This window comes from Leuresthes tenuis, unplaced genomic scaffold (genome assembly GCF_036924035.1).
Source record: "Leuresthes tenuis unplaced genomic scaffold, fLeuTen1.0.hap1 SCAF_2, whole genome shotgun sequence".
In the NCBI taxonomy this organism is placed as follows: Eukaryota; Metazoa; Chordata; class Actinopteri; order Atheriniformes; family Atherinopsidae; genus Leuresthes; species Leuresthes tenuis.
Window position 1 is genome coordinate 7,668,268 of NW_027325356.1, and position 15,973 is coordinate 7,684,240.

The 15,973-nt window shown below is 36.7% G+C and overlaps 1 protein-coding gene across 1 annotated transcript; it reads left to right on the top strand.

Annotated features, from left to right (window-relative positions):
- The first annotated feature begins 13,200 nt into the window (after positions 1-13,200).
- On the top strand, positions 13,201-15,617 carry fibinb (fin bud initiation factor b). Its single transcript, XM_072380010.1, has one exon. It carries the CDS (start codon positions 13,563-13,565, stop codon positions 14,184-14,186), a length of 624 nt encoding a protein of 207 aa, XP_072236111.1. The 5' UTR covers positions 13,201-13,562; the 3' UTR covers positions 14,187-15,617.
- The last annotated feature ends 356 nt before the right edge of the window (positions 15,618-15,973 follow it).

Below are 15,973 nucleotides of genomic sequence, written 5' to 3' on the forward strand. Positions count from 1 at the left end.
AGACACTTGAACGTATCATTATATAAGTGACAGATCTAATATTATCGTTCACAGATTTGACATAGCAAGCAGTTCTTTATTCGAGAGGGCATTTCAGTTCTTCCATTGCAACTTGAAAAACACCACTGCTGAATGTTCTTTTGCAGCTGTTTAAGCCTCTTCCAAAAACTAAGTCTTCATACTGTTAAATGAATCCAACACCATTAAGAAAAATACTCGTTAAGTTACTCAGGTAGATCCAAAATGGATGCAGGGTGGAGACTTGAAGTTTTGTACACTGTTTAACAATCCAGTGGAGTAACAAAATGAGATTACAAGCATTTTTTTGGTACTTTTCATTGGATTCTTATCAGCAGGACCACCAATAGATATGAACAGTACCTAATGGAACTGATTAGAAAAAACTAAAGTATGGATGTAGCGACACAGGGTTTCCTGCGTTAAGTTTCAATATGTGCTCTCTGGCTCAAATCCAAAAAAACTGTTAATCCGATCTACTTTGATAAAGAAGCTCCTCCGTGAGTGTTATAAGACTTTATTATTCAGTTTAGCTGGACTTAATTTTGTTAATATTTTCATTATTCACAGAAGAATGAGGAAAAGTCAGTAAAATCCAACCTGTTGCCAAATGATTTTGAAAACTTTTGGACTTTTCTAATATCAAGCTAATCATCACAGCCTACTGCATCTGTAAAGGCATATGAAAATAAATCTGTAAAATTGGTGAAAATGTGAACGATGAAATCCTAGCTACAAAAATGATTGTATGAAAAAAATGAAGTGCATTGACTTGTGCATTGACTTAAAGCAGACAAATAGAAGACAAAACATCAAATCTGCAGAAACTTTTGGTGCAGCAGATGATGCAGAACTCCCTCTAGCTATGGAGTTTAGTTTGTGTTCGATTTCCTCCTGTCATAATGAAAAACAATTCATTTGCATTCTGTCTGATAACTCTTTCTTCTGGCATTCCAAGTAAATCAACATGAATGGGGAATAATTTCTTTCACACAATTTCTTTTTTCACCAGTGCTGGTAAAGCCTGCATGTCTTTGGTCCAGCAACTGCTGCACCTGTGTCAAGCACAAAACTTCATAAATGAGTCTGCATTATGCATTTAAATAGTCTCCAGGAACTTTATGTTCTGAAAGGAAAACTCCCAAATCACTATGTCCGCGTCTATCAGGTGCAAACTCACCTCCTGCACCTCTTCAGTAAATTTTTAATGACAAGACAGACTTTGACAGGCTGAAAATGAGAGTAAAATTGTCCCTAAGAGGCTTTTCTGACAGTATTCCACAAAAGGATTCTATAACCTTTCAATAACATTTAAGAAAATATTTATTGTATATGTAAGTGTAACAAGCTGGGAGAAAATCAAAAAGAACTTCCATTCCAACTGTCAGAGGACATCCAATCCCCATCCCAAATCTAATTAGTCAATTAAATTGCATTCAAATTAAAGAACACCAAAAGAATTGACAGACCACTAAACATCTTATTTTAATCCGGTACATCTTTCAGGGACAGCAATTAATATTTTCAAAAACAGACTTGCTAAATGTGTCGTAAAGTTCGAGTTAATCCTACAATAAACATCCCCAATGTGGAAAAAGCTGATAATCATCCTAAAAGAGGACCCATAGTGACACTGCAGGGTTGAGTTTGACACACAACATTACATATATTAAAGACGTTTCCGAAGTAAAACTGAATTACCAGCCATTCTGCAATGTCTGTTGTAATGACACTGACATTGGGAGTGCAAAGAAAATTGATTTGTCCCCGAGGCGTTGTCTCAGACTGAAAAGAAATAACTTCATTAGAGCAGTGGGCACACTGTGATCCTGGATTGCTGGAGCGGGAACCAAAAGAAAGTAAAAAAGAAACAAATAAATTGGAATGGAATAGATTAAGCTGAGTAAACATAATGCAAACAGCAATTACAATAAGATATTAGCGCTGATAATAATAATAAATAAATAAATAATAATTATTCATTTCAATCACATTAAACATATCCACATAAACTCTCTAAGAGGACCGATAGAGCACAAACTGTATTCAGCACCTAACACAAAAAATTACTTCAGGCTGATGGACAAGCTATTTGTTTTGCAGATGTTTGAAGATAAAGCAAAAGTTTTGAGCAAATAAACCTGAAGCGGATAAAAAAAAAAGATTATAAAAAGATTATTTTCAAACACATTTCAAGGCAATTCATCCAAATATCTCAGCCCTAATGCCAGTGGCATTGATACGGGAAAAGTCAGGGGATCATCAGAGTTTATTTGCATGAACGTGAATGTCAGCATCACATTTTACCAGAAAAAGATCTGTAAACTTTCAAATTTTTCAACATTGAATGTGTGTGTGTGTGTACATGTTTAGTCCGTTCATATAGTCGAAGTCATCAACTCTAATCCAAATGGCTCAGAGCACAGGGGCCTGAATGAGATCTGCAGTTGGATCCTACTCAGCAGACTGGCTACTCATACAGTCATGCTTGTGGTTTCGTTGCAGTGAAATTTCTCTGATAAAGTCTATTTCTAGTCAGCGAAGATTGTAGATGGATTAGACCTGTACGTGCTCTGCGTGTGCAGCTGTGGGCATTAGAAAATTGCTCACTGTCTAAAATATCCACCTGCCTCTATTGTAGCAATAGATGTGAGAAAAAAACAACACTCTTAAACCAACTAATCTGTTCATACCTAAATAGCTCACGACTTGCCAATTACAATACATAATTTGGTTCTGCATGTTCATATAAAATCTGGAATGTGTTTCAGCTATGAGCAAAAAAACATATTTACTTCATGAAGTTGCCTTGTGTCACCAGGGCTGAGGGAGAGTTTTTTCCATACATAAAATGGCAGAACTGTCAGCTCTGCAGATACAAGGAACCTTTAACCTCACAGATGCATTGTTTGAGGCTCTTTTGGACAAGACAATACATCTTCAGCCTTGGCTCTTTCCCTGCTGCACTATCTAAAGTCTCCTTTTTCCACAATCTGTCAGGAAATACAATAGATTTGCTGACTTGCGGAAGCAACTGATAATGAAAAAAGAATAAGAATGAACATTGGAATTTTTCATTGTCTCACATTGTGGAGTCTGATTTGCTTCACAAAAGTCCACATTTTGTATGATGTCACTGCCACCATTCTGTATTCACTGTGTATGCTGTAATGTCCTTGGCTTTTAGCTATGTAGCTACATGGCTTTGTGAGAGCCTTTCAAAGCATAGAGTCTGGCTTTAATTTAAAGCAAACATAATTTCTCAAAGTAAAGAAGGTTGTAAGATGTGCAGCCAAAAACAATTTCATGGGAAATTTTGAGTTTTCTTCTTACTGGGGTAAGACTGGAAATGGTTGAGTTTTGCCAGCTCAATCCAAAACTTATTCTGTATAATTGAAGTGCAACACAGTTTGTGTGTTTCTCCAATCCCCTTCAACAACATGATCTAAAAGAAATATATGAAAATAAACTGTAGGAACGTTTGTGGGACTTTGGGAGTTATTTATATAAAAGTTAATAGGTATGAGTATAATGTTCACTAAGAACATTAACAGAGAACCATCTCCATGAAGTAGATCGAGGGCTACTTTAACTCCTTTAAAACTCAACTGGCTCAATTTTCACAACTTACATTGAGAACGCAGTGAGTGGACACATTCCTGACTGTCACCAATCGCTTTGTTACTCAGGAATGGGAATTCGAATTTCACAAATGGTATCAAGTCACAGATGTACAACACTGCACAACAACTTGGAGAAGTTGCTCATACCTTTGCTATTTAAAATTACAAGAAGGTTTATATTTTTCATGTCACTTAACTAGGAGCTGGCACAAAGAAGCTCAAGAAAGGAGCAAAGAAATTGTGCAAATAACTTGAGTAATTGGCAATAAGCTTTTTTGGTTTTCCCTATTACACCATCAAACCTACACTGCTATTATCTGTAAATATCTGTATTTTTTGTTGTTTTTTTGTAAATTTTTACCCAAATAAGGGAGTTTTGTGCCTATACAAGTGGGAGTTAAATTCAAAGCAACTCTAAATGTTGAATCCTGATGCAGGTCAGTAACTACCGGTAAGTATTTTATGTTTGTTCAATATTTTGCATGTTGTTTAATCCTGTATGAATAATTATCTAAATTATCCACTTGCCAGTATAATTTATTCATCATGGTCTTCAGGACCTTGTGGCTTCCTGAACTGGGATTAGTAGATCTTAAAGATAATGCATATGTGCTCAGCTTCGATAATGCAAGTGACAAGGCTGGATGTAGTCCTGATTGGTCTCAGCATCAGCTTCTCTCCTCCATAAGGAGGTGCATTAGGAGTCTTCAGTATTCCCTCGTCAACACGCTGACTCCATGTTGTTGGCGGAGAGGGTCAATGTCTGCTTGTTTGCTATCCACTTCAGTTTGAGGCAAAGTTGAATATTCAGAAATGGAGAGCATATTCAGTACACATCACAGTTATAATAAAAATATTCATGCTTGCCATTTTTAAACCGCTTTTCATTTCAGTGCTAGCCATATTCTGCCGTCTACCGTTAAGTCTACAATTACCTGTCACTACAAGCACACCTTCTGTAATTATCATAATCAGGCTTTAAGTATGTACTGAATGTACAATACATGCACCCTTTGCCAGATTGTTCACTGAAGCTTTATCTTTTAGCCATCTGTTCTTGTTTTGCCTGATTGTAAGTTCTGATATTTGCCTGTTTCATCTGCCAGCCTGCTCCCTTTTGGACTTTTGCCTCTGCTGACTCTGTTCTGAACTTATCCCAAGTAAACTTCTCTCCCTTTATATTGCACTGGCAAAAAATGAGATCCACAAAAAAATTAAGGTTTCTGGAACATACAGAGAATAGGTTTTTAAGAAAGTTAAAAATCAAGCTTATGTAAATGTTATTAAAATATCAAAAGAAACTTTGTTAGTGTTGAAGTATCATACAACCGTACAATGTTTTGAATACCTTTTATAGCTGTTCCAAAAGCAATAAGGAAGTTTTTCACAAGCATAAAGCGATTCAGTGCAGGATCAGTGTCCTGATTTGAAAATCAACCCTTCTCTGCAATCATGAGAAGTGCTCTGAGCCTGGCTGCGGAATCTGCTTTATTCAAGCTCAGCTTGGGAAACAGTCTTCCAAACTGGGATTTAATCTCAAATTGGTCAATTTAACTCAAAGTTGGAGACACTTTATCACAAATTAGTTAGTTTAAGGCTGTTATATATTGTTAGATTCAAATATCATATATTACCAAGACTTCAGCAGAGAATCTGCTGCTCGTGTTTTGTGTTCTTGCTTCAGTACTAAAAGGAGGTCACTCACAAGGCTTTTTTATGACACTGTCCTATGTGAATGGGTGGAGCCGTTTCTTTCTTGAGAATGATTTAATGTAAATGCAATCAGGCAGCAGAATACTTCAAACCGAACCCATACATTGACTTCATTTTTCATTTATTTTCTTTTTTTTCACTTTGACACCAAATTTAAAATTCCCTTTGCAGCATCATGTCACAGACAGGCTCTATTAAGTTTCTCAAGGCCACTCAAAGCTTGACAGTAATCACTTTCATTTGCGTCAGCAGTGCAGATTTCTGATAAAAGTGGACGTGCAATGATCAACAGAAAAAGTCAAGATGATTACCGGTAGTTGTTTTTTTATTTGCACTTAAAACAAAAGCAATCTGCAAGTGTTATGAAGGTAAACAAATCAAAACAAGTTAATCTGGGATATGATTGTGTGAGAGCAAGACAGACAGCTTCTAGCTAAAAGTACTAAAGTGCAACAGATTACATGGCGTGTTCTTTCTCTGCCTGCAGGCAACCTGCAAAGGAAAAGCACATCAGAAGGAACACTGACAGCCACAGGCGGTCACAACATGCTGATGTATGTTATTACTGTGGGTAAAACCTATAATGGTAAATCTGCAGAAACTTGTGAGCAACAGTTATACTGAGAAAAAGACCAGGTGCTAAAAAAATGTTGAATTTTGACCTTTTCCTCTCTCATGTTGTCGAGGTTAGCTACAGACAGGATGGGATTAGGGATGAGGAAGTTCTCCACATTATAAATCACAATGATATGCATTGCAGACCCTGGTTTATATAAGCGTTATGTAACGTAGTCATACCCTGCTTTCATGAATTACAACCCTGTTGCCAAAAAAGCTGTGATGCAATGTACATAAAAGAGAAGAGCACATTTAAAGTACAGTTCATAAATAACAATATTAAAACGAGGATATTGGTTGATTTTTTTTCCTTTCTTTTTTCTTTTTCTAATATTTCAAATTTGATCCCTGCCATTTGTTTAGAAAAGTCAGGCCAGGGGCATATTTAGTGCAATGTTTCATCACCTTTTCTATTACCAACACATATTTGAAACTGAGCAGACCAACAGCAGTGGTTTTGAAAGCGAAAGTGTTTTCCCATTCATGCATAACACACATCATCTGCAGAATTATGGGGCAAATTACACAAGACTCATTTATTTTTGAGGAAAGTCAGTGCTTTTTAATAAATCCATGTCATTGAACTGAAAAAAACATGCTTTTCTTTAATAAAAACTATTACTGAGTATTGTCTCAAATGAGTATAAAAGTGTATGTAATTATAAGGCAACCTCTTTACAGATACTTTCAGCTGTATATTCTCAAGTTTTAGAGTAAGAATAAAGTAAGAGTAACGTTTTTAATTTAACAGGTTTTTTTTCAGGTCCATTTCATTGACCTTCCCTTTTAGTGGTTGTCATAAGCCTTTAAAACGTGCAGCCAGTGATGTGTCCATGATCAGCTTTCAGTGAGTCAGCCTTAATGTTCCAGGACATGTTCTTGATTTTCTGTCTGACACTTCCATTTGAGAAGCGTCCTCTGAGTCTCAGCATGATTTATGTCAGGTGAGACAACAGCAGTGTCAATATTGTCATGTCTGCGGCTTTTGATGGATAGCCAAGCAGCCAAATACCTAAATGTGCAATGTCATGCATGAATTGGAATCATTGAAGCTGTTGACTTTTTGTTGTTCCACTGCTTGACGAAACAATTTTCCAAGAATTGTGAGCATGTTTGGAAGTATATTTTTAATGAGTGTTTGACCTGAAAAGGTCAAATTGGCTAAATGGTTGTTAATAGTCAAGTGGTGGCTGTGTTTTACCACGACCATGTCCATGAGTACTGACTCATGCAATTGTGGCAAATTTTATATCTAATCTTTATCCAACCCTTTGTAATCAAGTTGTGCATGTTCTTCTTTAGATGACTGTTGCATCTGCCTGAAAGCCTTGTTTAATCTATTAATTATCCAAAATATTGATATAAGATGTTAATCATGTCGGGCTCGCCCTTCACTTTAACACAAATACAACAAATGTTTAGCAATCAAGTTAAAAATAGTGTCTTGGCATGATTATGTTTAGGATAGTCACTTGCAGTCATATGCATGTAATGTAGGCTTTCAGCTGCTCAACAGTTCAAAGCTTCCTTTGTCGTTTTTTTCATTTCATAATGCTCCATAATGTTTTTAGTAGGTGACAGCTCTGGACAGCAGGCAGGCCCATTTGGCCTTCACACGTTTGTGCAACAGAGCCTTGCATAGTGGATACCTTGCCATGGATGCCATGCCTTATGCAGTAGTACCACACATGCTTCCTTTTGAACTGAGGAAGTCTTTACATGCAGTTTTATATATACAAAAATCAGATAAATCTCAGAGGTTCTGAAGTTGTTATTTGAAAAGAAAGAAGAAGAAAAAAGTGCCTTATTTACCTATTCACCAAACTTGTTCTTATGAAAAGTTCAAAGAAAAGTTTATTTAAGATTCTTAAACTGCAGAATTGTCTACATCTGTGCATTTATGATAATGAATTCCATCTTCTTGTATACTGAAAGTGTGTGTGACAGTTGTTCCTAATTTACAAAAGCCCACACGTCACCATAAAAGGGCACAAGATTGCAGGGCCAAGTGAACAGAAATCCAGCAGGCGACAGTGAGACTTTGCAGATGGTGAAGCAGACGGCGTCAACAATGGCCACAATTTCCAAGAAAATAATATGACTACAGTTTTCCACTGTCACCTATTTATTAAATTATATGTTTCTTCTTGAGATTGATTAAAAGCTTTAGGTAATCATACTGTGGATGTCAAATAACTTTTTACTTAATTATCAATCGTTAATCATTATCTCTAATGATTACCACTGAGCCAAGTGTCTCCAGTGGCTCCTCAGTTGTTGTTTGCACCTCTTGCACAGTTAGTGTTTTTGGACACATAAGTTGAGAGTGGAATTGCTTGCAGTTGTAATATGGCAACAGATGTGGCAAAGGTGTCTTAGTATGCATGTGTGCAGTCTTTGGCACTAATCATGCTGAAACAGTAGCAATAGCCCACTGTGCCAGTAGACCTGCTTGGGGTTTAATAATGGCCTGATCAATCACTCAGTATTCGCTGGGATAGTTCCAATTTAACATAAATTACAGGAACTGAAGTGTTAGACTAATCAATTTTGTTAAGCAAGTAAAAGAGTTTATTTTTAAGACGAGCTTGCGATGGAGGCCCAAAGACCTAATACACAAATCTGTTTCGAGTTCTTCAGCTTTTTCCCTCATGTTTTGGTCTTATTTTCATTTGATACTGAATCATTTGAACATGTTTTAAATGAAATGATGGAAAAAATTCAGAGGGAAAATGCCAGTTTTGTGGAGATTTTAATAACTTGCAGACATCTGAAATTTAACCCAGACGGCTTTGGGTAACATGTCAAGTGACATAGAGTTTGGAGGCAGATGGTTTACTTTTAAACACTGTGCTGTATTTTGATTGCTTGTCATTTCATCCATTGTAGTAAATCTTTATTCTAAGGTCTCTTGTTATTAGAGTTGCTGAATAAATATACTGGAATGGATTTTAAAAACAGGACTGGTTTTTGGTTCGATATAATGTGTCATGTCACGTTTTGAGTTTTGTTTTTTGTCATGTCTTGTTTTCAGGTTTTAGGTTTATTTTTACTCAGTAGTTTTTTGCTATGTTTTCCCTTGCCACATTAGGTTCACTCAAGTCACCTGTCTTTGTTTCACAGCTGCACCCCATCACCAATCACCTCTCTTAGTATTTATTTCCTAGTTTCCCCAGTCACAGTGTCAGATCCTTGCCACCTTACTACCGGTTATGTTGGCAGGTTGGGTCATTGTTTCATAGTTCAAGTCATGTCATGTTTTGTTTTGTTTTGTTGGTTTTCAGGTTTGAAGTTAAGTTTTTGTAATCCGGCTCTGCTTTTTGTTTGTGTGTTAATGAATCAAGTTTTCTTTATAAATATCTGCATCCGGGTCCTCCCTCTACACAATTCCTGACATAATGTGCACAGAGATGTATCTGCGTTTTTCCATTTCTTTTATCTAATGTACATGATAAAATCCACATTTTCTTATTTAACCTGATTTGTCCACAGTCTTTCACAGAGCATGTTTTGAATTCTGAGAGTCTCAGCCTCTCTAGAATGCTCTTTTGATACCCATGTCATGTTACAGAAATGTTGCCAGCTAACTTGATTTGTTGTGATGTTTTCTTTTTTTAAGCTTTAAAAAACTTATTCTGGTGGCCCTTTCCCCACTTTGTTTTAAATACATTTCGGATATCAGATTGAAAAAGGCAATATGTTCTTATTTTCAGTTTTTTGTTATTATGTCATACGGCCTCCCAACTTATTTTGGAAAGGGAATTCTTTTTGATCTTCTTATTTATACATTTTTAAAACATGTTTACCACTTGGAAATTGTTTTTTCTCCCACTTAACCCAGGTCACAGCCCCAAATAATCCCCCATACTGTGGAAAAGATGAGAACGGGGCTCCTCAGAGCTAAGCAATCGTATAACTACTGCTTTTTCCACTGGAAAAATATGCATACACTAAGTGAAACCACTATGGGTTTAGAAAATTTGATCAGTGTTAGCATATTGGCTCTTGAACTACAAGATCATGGTTCAAGAATAAATAGTTATCCCCTTAGGGCATTGCCTCTATGACTATGGTGGCTTACTGGAAATTCCAGCCTTTAACTTATCTGCCATAATGTTTAGCTCTATTTGTTCTACATCCAAATAGCTTTCAGCATAGATGAGTAAACATTTAGACAAATTACAGGTGCTAACTGTAACACATTTTAACTCATTATTCATCAGGTTACTTCTGTGTATTTTTGCTTCCTTTGAACTAAACTTGACCTGTCATTTGATGCCAGCAAGTTTCCAAAAACAGGTGGTCACCATATTAAAGGCAGTTGAGAGAACATGTGTGTTGCTAGCTACACAGACATGACATAGTAAGCTTCACAATGATATTTGATTACATTGTGTTGTTTGAAAGTTATTCTTAGATACAATATACTGCAAAAACTGGTAGAATAAAATCACAAAAAAAAAATCATGGAATCAAGAAGCAGAGATTTGAACCTTTTAATAGTCCACGTGAGCCACAGTTGTTCTACAATATCAGGGCGTAAATACTGTTCTTCATATTACATAAAATTTGTGAGGGAACTTTAGTCACTTTCTTTCCTCAGATGACAATTTTTCATAGGCTTCTTGTTCACCAAAAGCAGGAGGAAAATATTCTCCCTCTCAAGCTAAATAAACTATTCAATAATCCTCCCTGATTAGACACAAAATGCATCATCTTAAAGCAAGGCTTTTCTTCAAGACTCATAAAAAGTTTACTTTTTTGGCACACATTTTTCTTACCATACAGTGACTCTGCCAACATATGATAATCTTCCAGTATGTAATATACTGTGGTAAAACTTCCCTTGATATTATCTCTTGAAATTAGCCCAGCCCAGAACATCTATTGCAATAATTAGCAACATAACACTAAGCAATGAAGCACAGCTATAAAAGGTATTCAAAACATTGTACGATTGTATGATACTTCAACACTAACAAAGTTTCTTTTGATGATTTAAGTATATTTTAATCATAGTTACATAAGCTTGATTTTGACTAAAACACTTCCAGTGATTTGTTTCCTTTCTTATCCATACTTTTGTGTAAATCGAAGCTCAGAAAACAAATTATGTAGAACTCTGTAGCCTTCTTTTATACAGAGGTTTATAAATTGTAGCAGGAGAAGTATTTTGATCATTTAAAGTTCTTGTATGTGACACATTGGACAACATATAGGCAAAAATGCACTATGATGTATTAATAATGATGATTTAATTGGTATAAAAAAGAATCGTTGGGTTTTTTACATGAATTTGTCTGCATTTTCAACTTTGAGCACAAGATGGCACTACACCCAACCCATTGGATCCTTATATAAAAGTTATACAAAACTGTGAATAAAAACTAATAAAAACCCATACGTTTAAGATGTTATGTTGGGTAATGATGACAAAACTTGAGTCGGGATAACAAATTCAGTTAACATCACACATAGCCATAATACATTCCTGCTTGTTCTGAGGATGTCTTTCATATGCATGGACACTGAATACTTTCTCCGACATGGTGTATCTTTGCTCAAATTGTATGATTGGCCTTTAAAATCATATATCAATTCATATTTTTCTCCTTAACATAACAAACCTTTATCATCCGAACAGTGACTTATATAACCCACTGCATATGACTCTATAAAATAAACAGACCACTGAATGTATTTGGAAGCACTGTAACTTGTTTACTTTTAACATTTTTAGTCAAATAGGGGGTCAGACTTTGCAGGTGGTACCCTATCAGATTTTAGCACATTACCAGCATGTTAACTAGTAGATCTTGCCCATAGTGGTACAATTCAATTTCAGATCTTTCTTCTTTTCCCTTTTACTTTCTCCATCTCTTCCCTTCTTCACCAGATTTTACCTTTTTAAGATACTGTCATCTGCCGAAATATATCCCCATTAGGTGTTCGTTCATGCCAGCCAAAACAACCAATCATACATTTGAAGAATATGTAGCCTCTTGTTGTAGTAAAGCCATCTGCATGTGAATTTTAAAAATGGTGTCCATGCAGGTGATAGGTGTGTTGTAAAAAGAATATATTTTAGTTCTAACCATGAACCTTTTATAACTATAATCAAGTACTTTGTATTTCTAACCCTATCCAAGTGATGTTACAAACCCAAGCAAACAAACAAGCAACAAAGTTTTCATTGTAATGTGTTGTGTTATATGTAAACGCAGCAATCAGCAAATTGCATCCATGAGGGTGATGGTCATGGTGTAAAAAGAATAGATTTCATTGCTAACCATAATCTTTTTCTAACCCTGACCAAGTAATGTTATAGCCAACATCATTTAATAAAGTGCTAACGCTGGAAATGTGAGTCATATTTTCCTCTTGCCAGTCGACACTATCATGATTTCTATTTAAGGATTTGAAAAGGACCGATACAACTGTTCAACTGGAGGACTGCTGGTCACATTATTGTTTATTAGCTGGTGGAAAAATTCGAAGTAGCAAAATAAACAGTAACTAACTGTGATGTAGTTGCACAAAATTTAAATATCCCTGCAGGAGAAGTGTTCAAAGGTCAGTTCTTGAATAAATGGATATATCATTTTCTACCACTGACCAAAGGCAGCATTAATTTTAGGCCAATATGGGCTACTCAGACTAATGTCACAATATTGTCACCCATTATATTAATCCCATGTTTTTTACATCAATACAATATGTAAGAAACAAATGAAAATTCATTCTGAGGCATTGTATCATGTAATATATTGTATATTTCTAATATTATATGGAATATGATGTTATTACATTATACTTTTGCCTATTATACTATATATTCAGTATAATCTTATAATCCAATCCAAAAGAGTATCATGCATGAGAATTTATAGTATTTCTGTCACATGTCATCAGGTATTAAGAGAGTAACTTCTCTAAAAGTGTGCCATAAGGCTGTAATTACAGGGCTGACTTGCTGGATTGAATTTTACGTTTATATGTGCCCACTTGTATATTTCTCAGAAGTGTATAAAGTTGAACCATCCATGGCAACTTGTCACGGTTGTGTGAATTAACACAAACTCGATCTTTCCTGGTCTCCGTGAGCCTCTACAACAGCTTTGGCCCCGCCGGTAGCCTGGACCAAACTGAATGCAGCCATTTAAATGACGGAGGGGCTGTAATTTGAGAGTAGCAGAGAGGTATTATTAGCCAAAAACCGAAGCGCGGCACTTGAGACATCCAGATGTTGCGTTTGAGGCACCAGGCGAAGTCGGGAGTACAACTGCTCCCAGAGCTCAGGCAAACTTTTATACAGCGCGTTTGTTCTCGCCAACGGTGATGCTAGTTGGCAGACTGGATTAAAGGACCATAAGTGGAGCTGTAAAAAAATTTCACGCTATTTCTGTCTGTTTGGAGACAGTAGACGGACTGACACTACTACCAAACTACAAATAGCTTCGCAGTTTCAGCGTTTAAACCTGGCCGCAGTATGTGTGTTGATATGAAGTAGTCCAACAGGGTGCCATTATCGATAACATTTAATACTCAAATATTTTGTGTTTGTGAGTTTATGTGGAACAAGTGGGCATCATGTTTTTTCTTCACTTGCTCCTGAGTGCCGGGATGTTGTCACTGCCAGTGTGTGGAGCTTTTTTCCGGGGACCGTTACATCCGGAGATGTCTAATGGCACTTTTCATCATTATTTTGTGCCAGATGGCGACTACGAGGATAACGACGATCCGGAGAAATGTCAGATGCTTTTCAAAATGACTGACGAGAGAAAGTGCAGTCTCGATGAGGACCAGTACGCCGTCATTCGGGATGATTTCACCATCATCAAGAGGCAGATTGAGGACTCTGCCAGGGTGCTGGAGGGGATCGGTAAAAGCATCTCGTACGACCTGGACGGAGAGGACAGCTACGGGAAATATTTGCGGAGGGAGACGGCCCTGATCAACGAGGCGTTTACAAACTCGGAGAAATCCCTGCTGGAGCTGGAGGTGAAGTTCAAGCAGAGCCAGGAGAGTGAGCTGAAGGAGGAGCACCGGCTCAGTGACGACTTTCTGACCATGATGGTGCACACACGGGACGTCCTGAAGGAGACGTTGGACATTTCTCTGGGCCTGAAAGACAAACACGAGCTGTTGTCTCTGATCATCCGCAGCCACGGCACGAGACTGAGCAGACTGAAGAACGAGTACATGAAGTTCTGAAAGAAAATAGTCCCTCTTTGTCTCATTACAATACTATTATGAATTCTTATATTTTAATTAAATTTAATTGAAATTAAATTGAATATCAGGGACATAAAACCAAAGCTTAATAGGTCAGTTTGCCTTAAAAAAAATCTTTGAATATTTTTGTGTGCAGATTGTTTTGGGTGAATTTGTCCAGATTTTGTGTATCCAAAGTTCCAAAGCCAGAAAAGAAAGGAAACAAAAATAAACTTCACATCAGCTAAACTGGGTGCTGTATTGTTACCTGGTCTCAGGGTCCTGCTTGGGAGAGCAGCCACTTGTCAGAACATGTTTTATTATTTTGGTTTATATTGTTCTCACATGGTCCATTTTCCTAAATTAAGTTGTGTTTGAAAAATAAAATATTTAATACTATGAGGTATGTACTTAGTGATTTATTTACAGTAATAGTAGGAATTTTAGAGAAGTCTATCTGTCTATCTGTATAAAACCGATTAGTAAAATACTTCACTATGAGTTGTGAATAGTACGTGTCCCCATCATCGCCACAGTATATGCAATTATTACAATACTGTGATAGAATTTCCAAACCGTCACAGATTCGTGCTTGCAAGTTTGTGTGAGTGTGCGTGTGTGTGTCAAACAACGGCTTAAACTAGCCTGCCTTTTAAAAAAGCAAGAAGCAGAGCCAACTGCTTCCAAAATGTAGGATTTATCTAAAACTCACTCAGTCTTCTTTGATGAAGAACAGAGGAAGTTTTAAAGGAGGTTTAGCAGATTCATGTGTGTGCATATCAATTCCCTTCATGCTGTGTCTTTGGTTTGGTTTGGATACCGAAATTTGAATGATTGAGTTTTGGGAAACTCTTTCTGTAGCAGCTGACAGGAATATGTAGCCTGATTGAAAGCTCCTGAAGCAAGAGCCTACAGTTGCTCTCCTTTGACGCGCACGATAAATGCTCCAAAGAAAATGAAATAATGTTTACATATGGTCATATGTATCTTATATATAACTGTTATATTATTGGTGTTTTTTGTTTTGTTTTACAGGCTAGCCAACTTTGCACATTTCTTTACTGTTTCAACACTAAAGGTTGTGACATGGTTTGAAAAGCAAGGCCTTCACTGTGCTGTTTTGCACACGTCATATAATCTTATAAAATGTACAGTATATTGTTAGAGGTAAGTAAATACTGTGATTGACAATATCTTTATTAGTGAATGTCTTCATCTGTACTCATTGTTCATGTAAAGTTTCAAAATCAATGAACATATCCATTTTTGTTTATCTTTAAGATATATGGCGAGATGTAATTCTTGATAAGACTGCAGGCAGCACTCGTGGAATTCTGTCAAACACTAATCTGTATGATAACGTGCTTACTGGATTGTCTTGTGTCTTCTCAAATAAAGTAACTGTGTTTAAATTACAGTGGTGTTGCAGGACCAGTGAGTTGCTAGTTGGACCAAAGCATTCGTCCTTTACACGATTCTCGTTACCTCATAGGAGTTCAGTGATGTAAAAGTGAGCTCAACCTGTTGCTTGTGTTGCATAAGAAGCATCCAGGAAGTCTTTGGACTTAGTGGTGTATAGCAGACCCACCCCCCAATGTGGCAGTAGCACCATATTAAATGGCAGTGCATAACATATAGACACATGCTTGTTCCCCACTATGCGCCTGAGAAGGTTTCGAGGTCTGCTGTGGATTGTACTCAAAGGCATCGGCCTCGTAATTATAAGTGCTTTGAAGAGAGAAGTTGCTACTCGGTATTTATGAGGAACAGAGATGTGAGGATGTGTG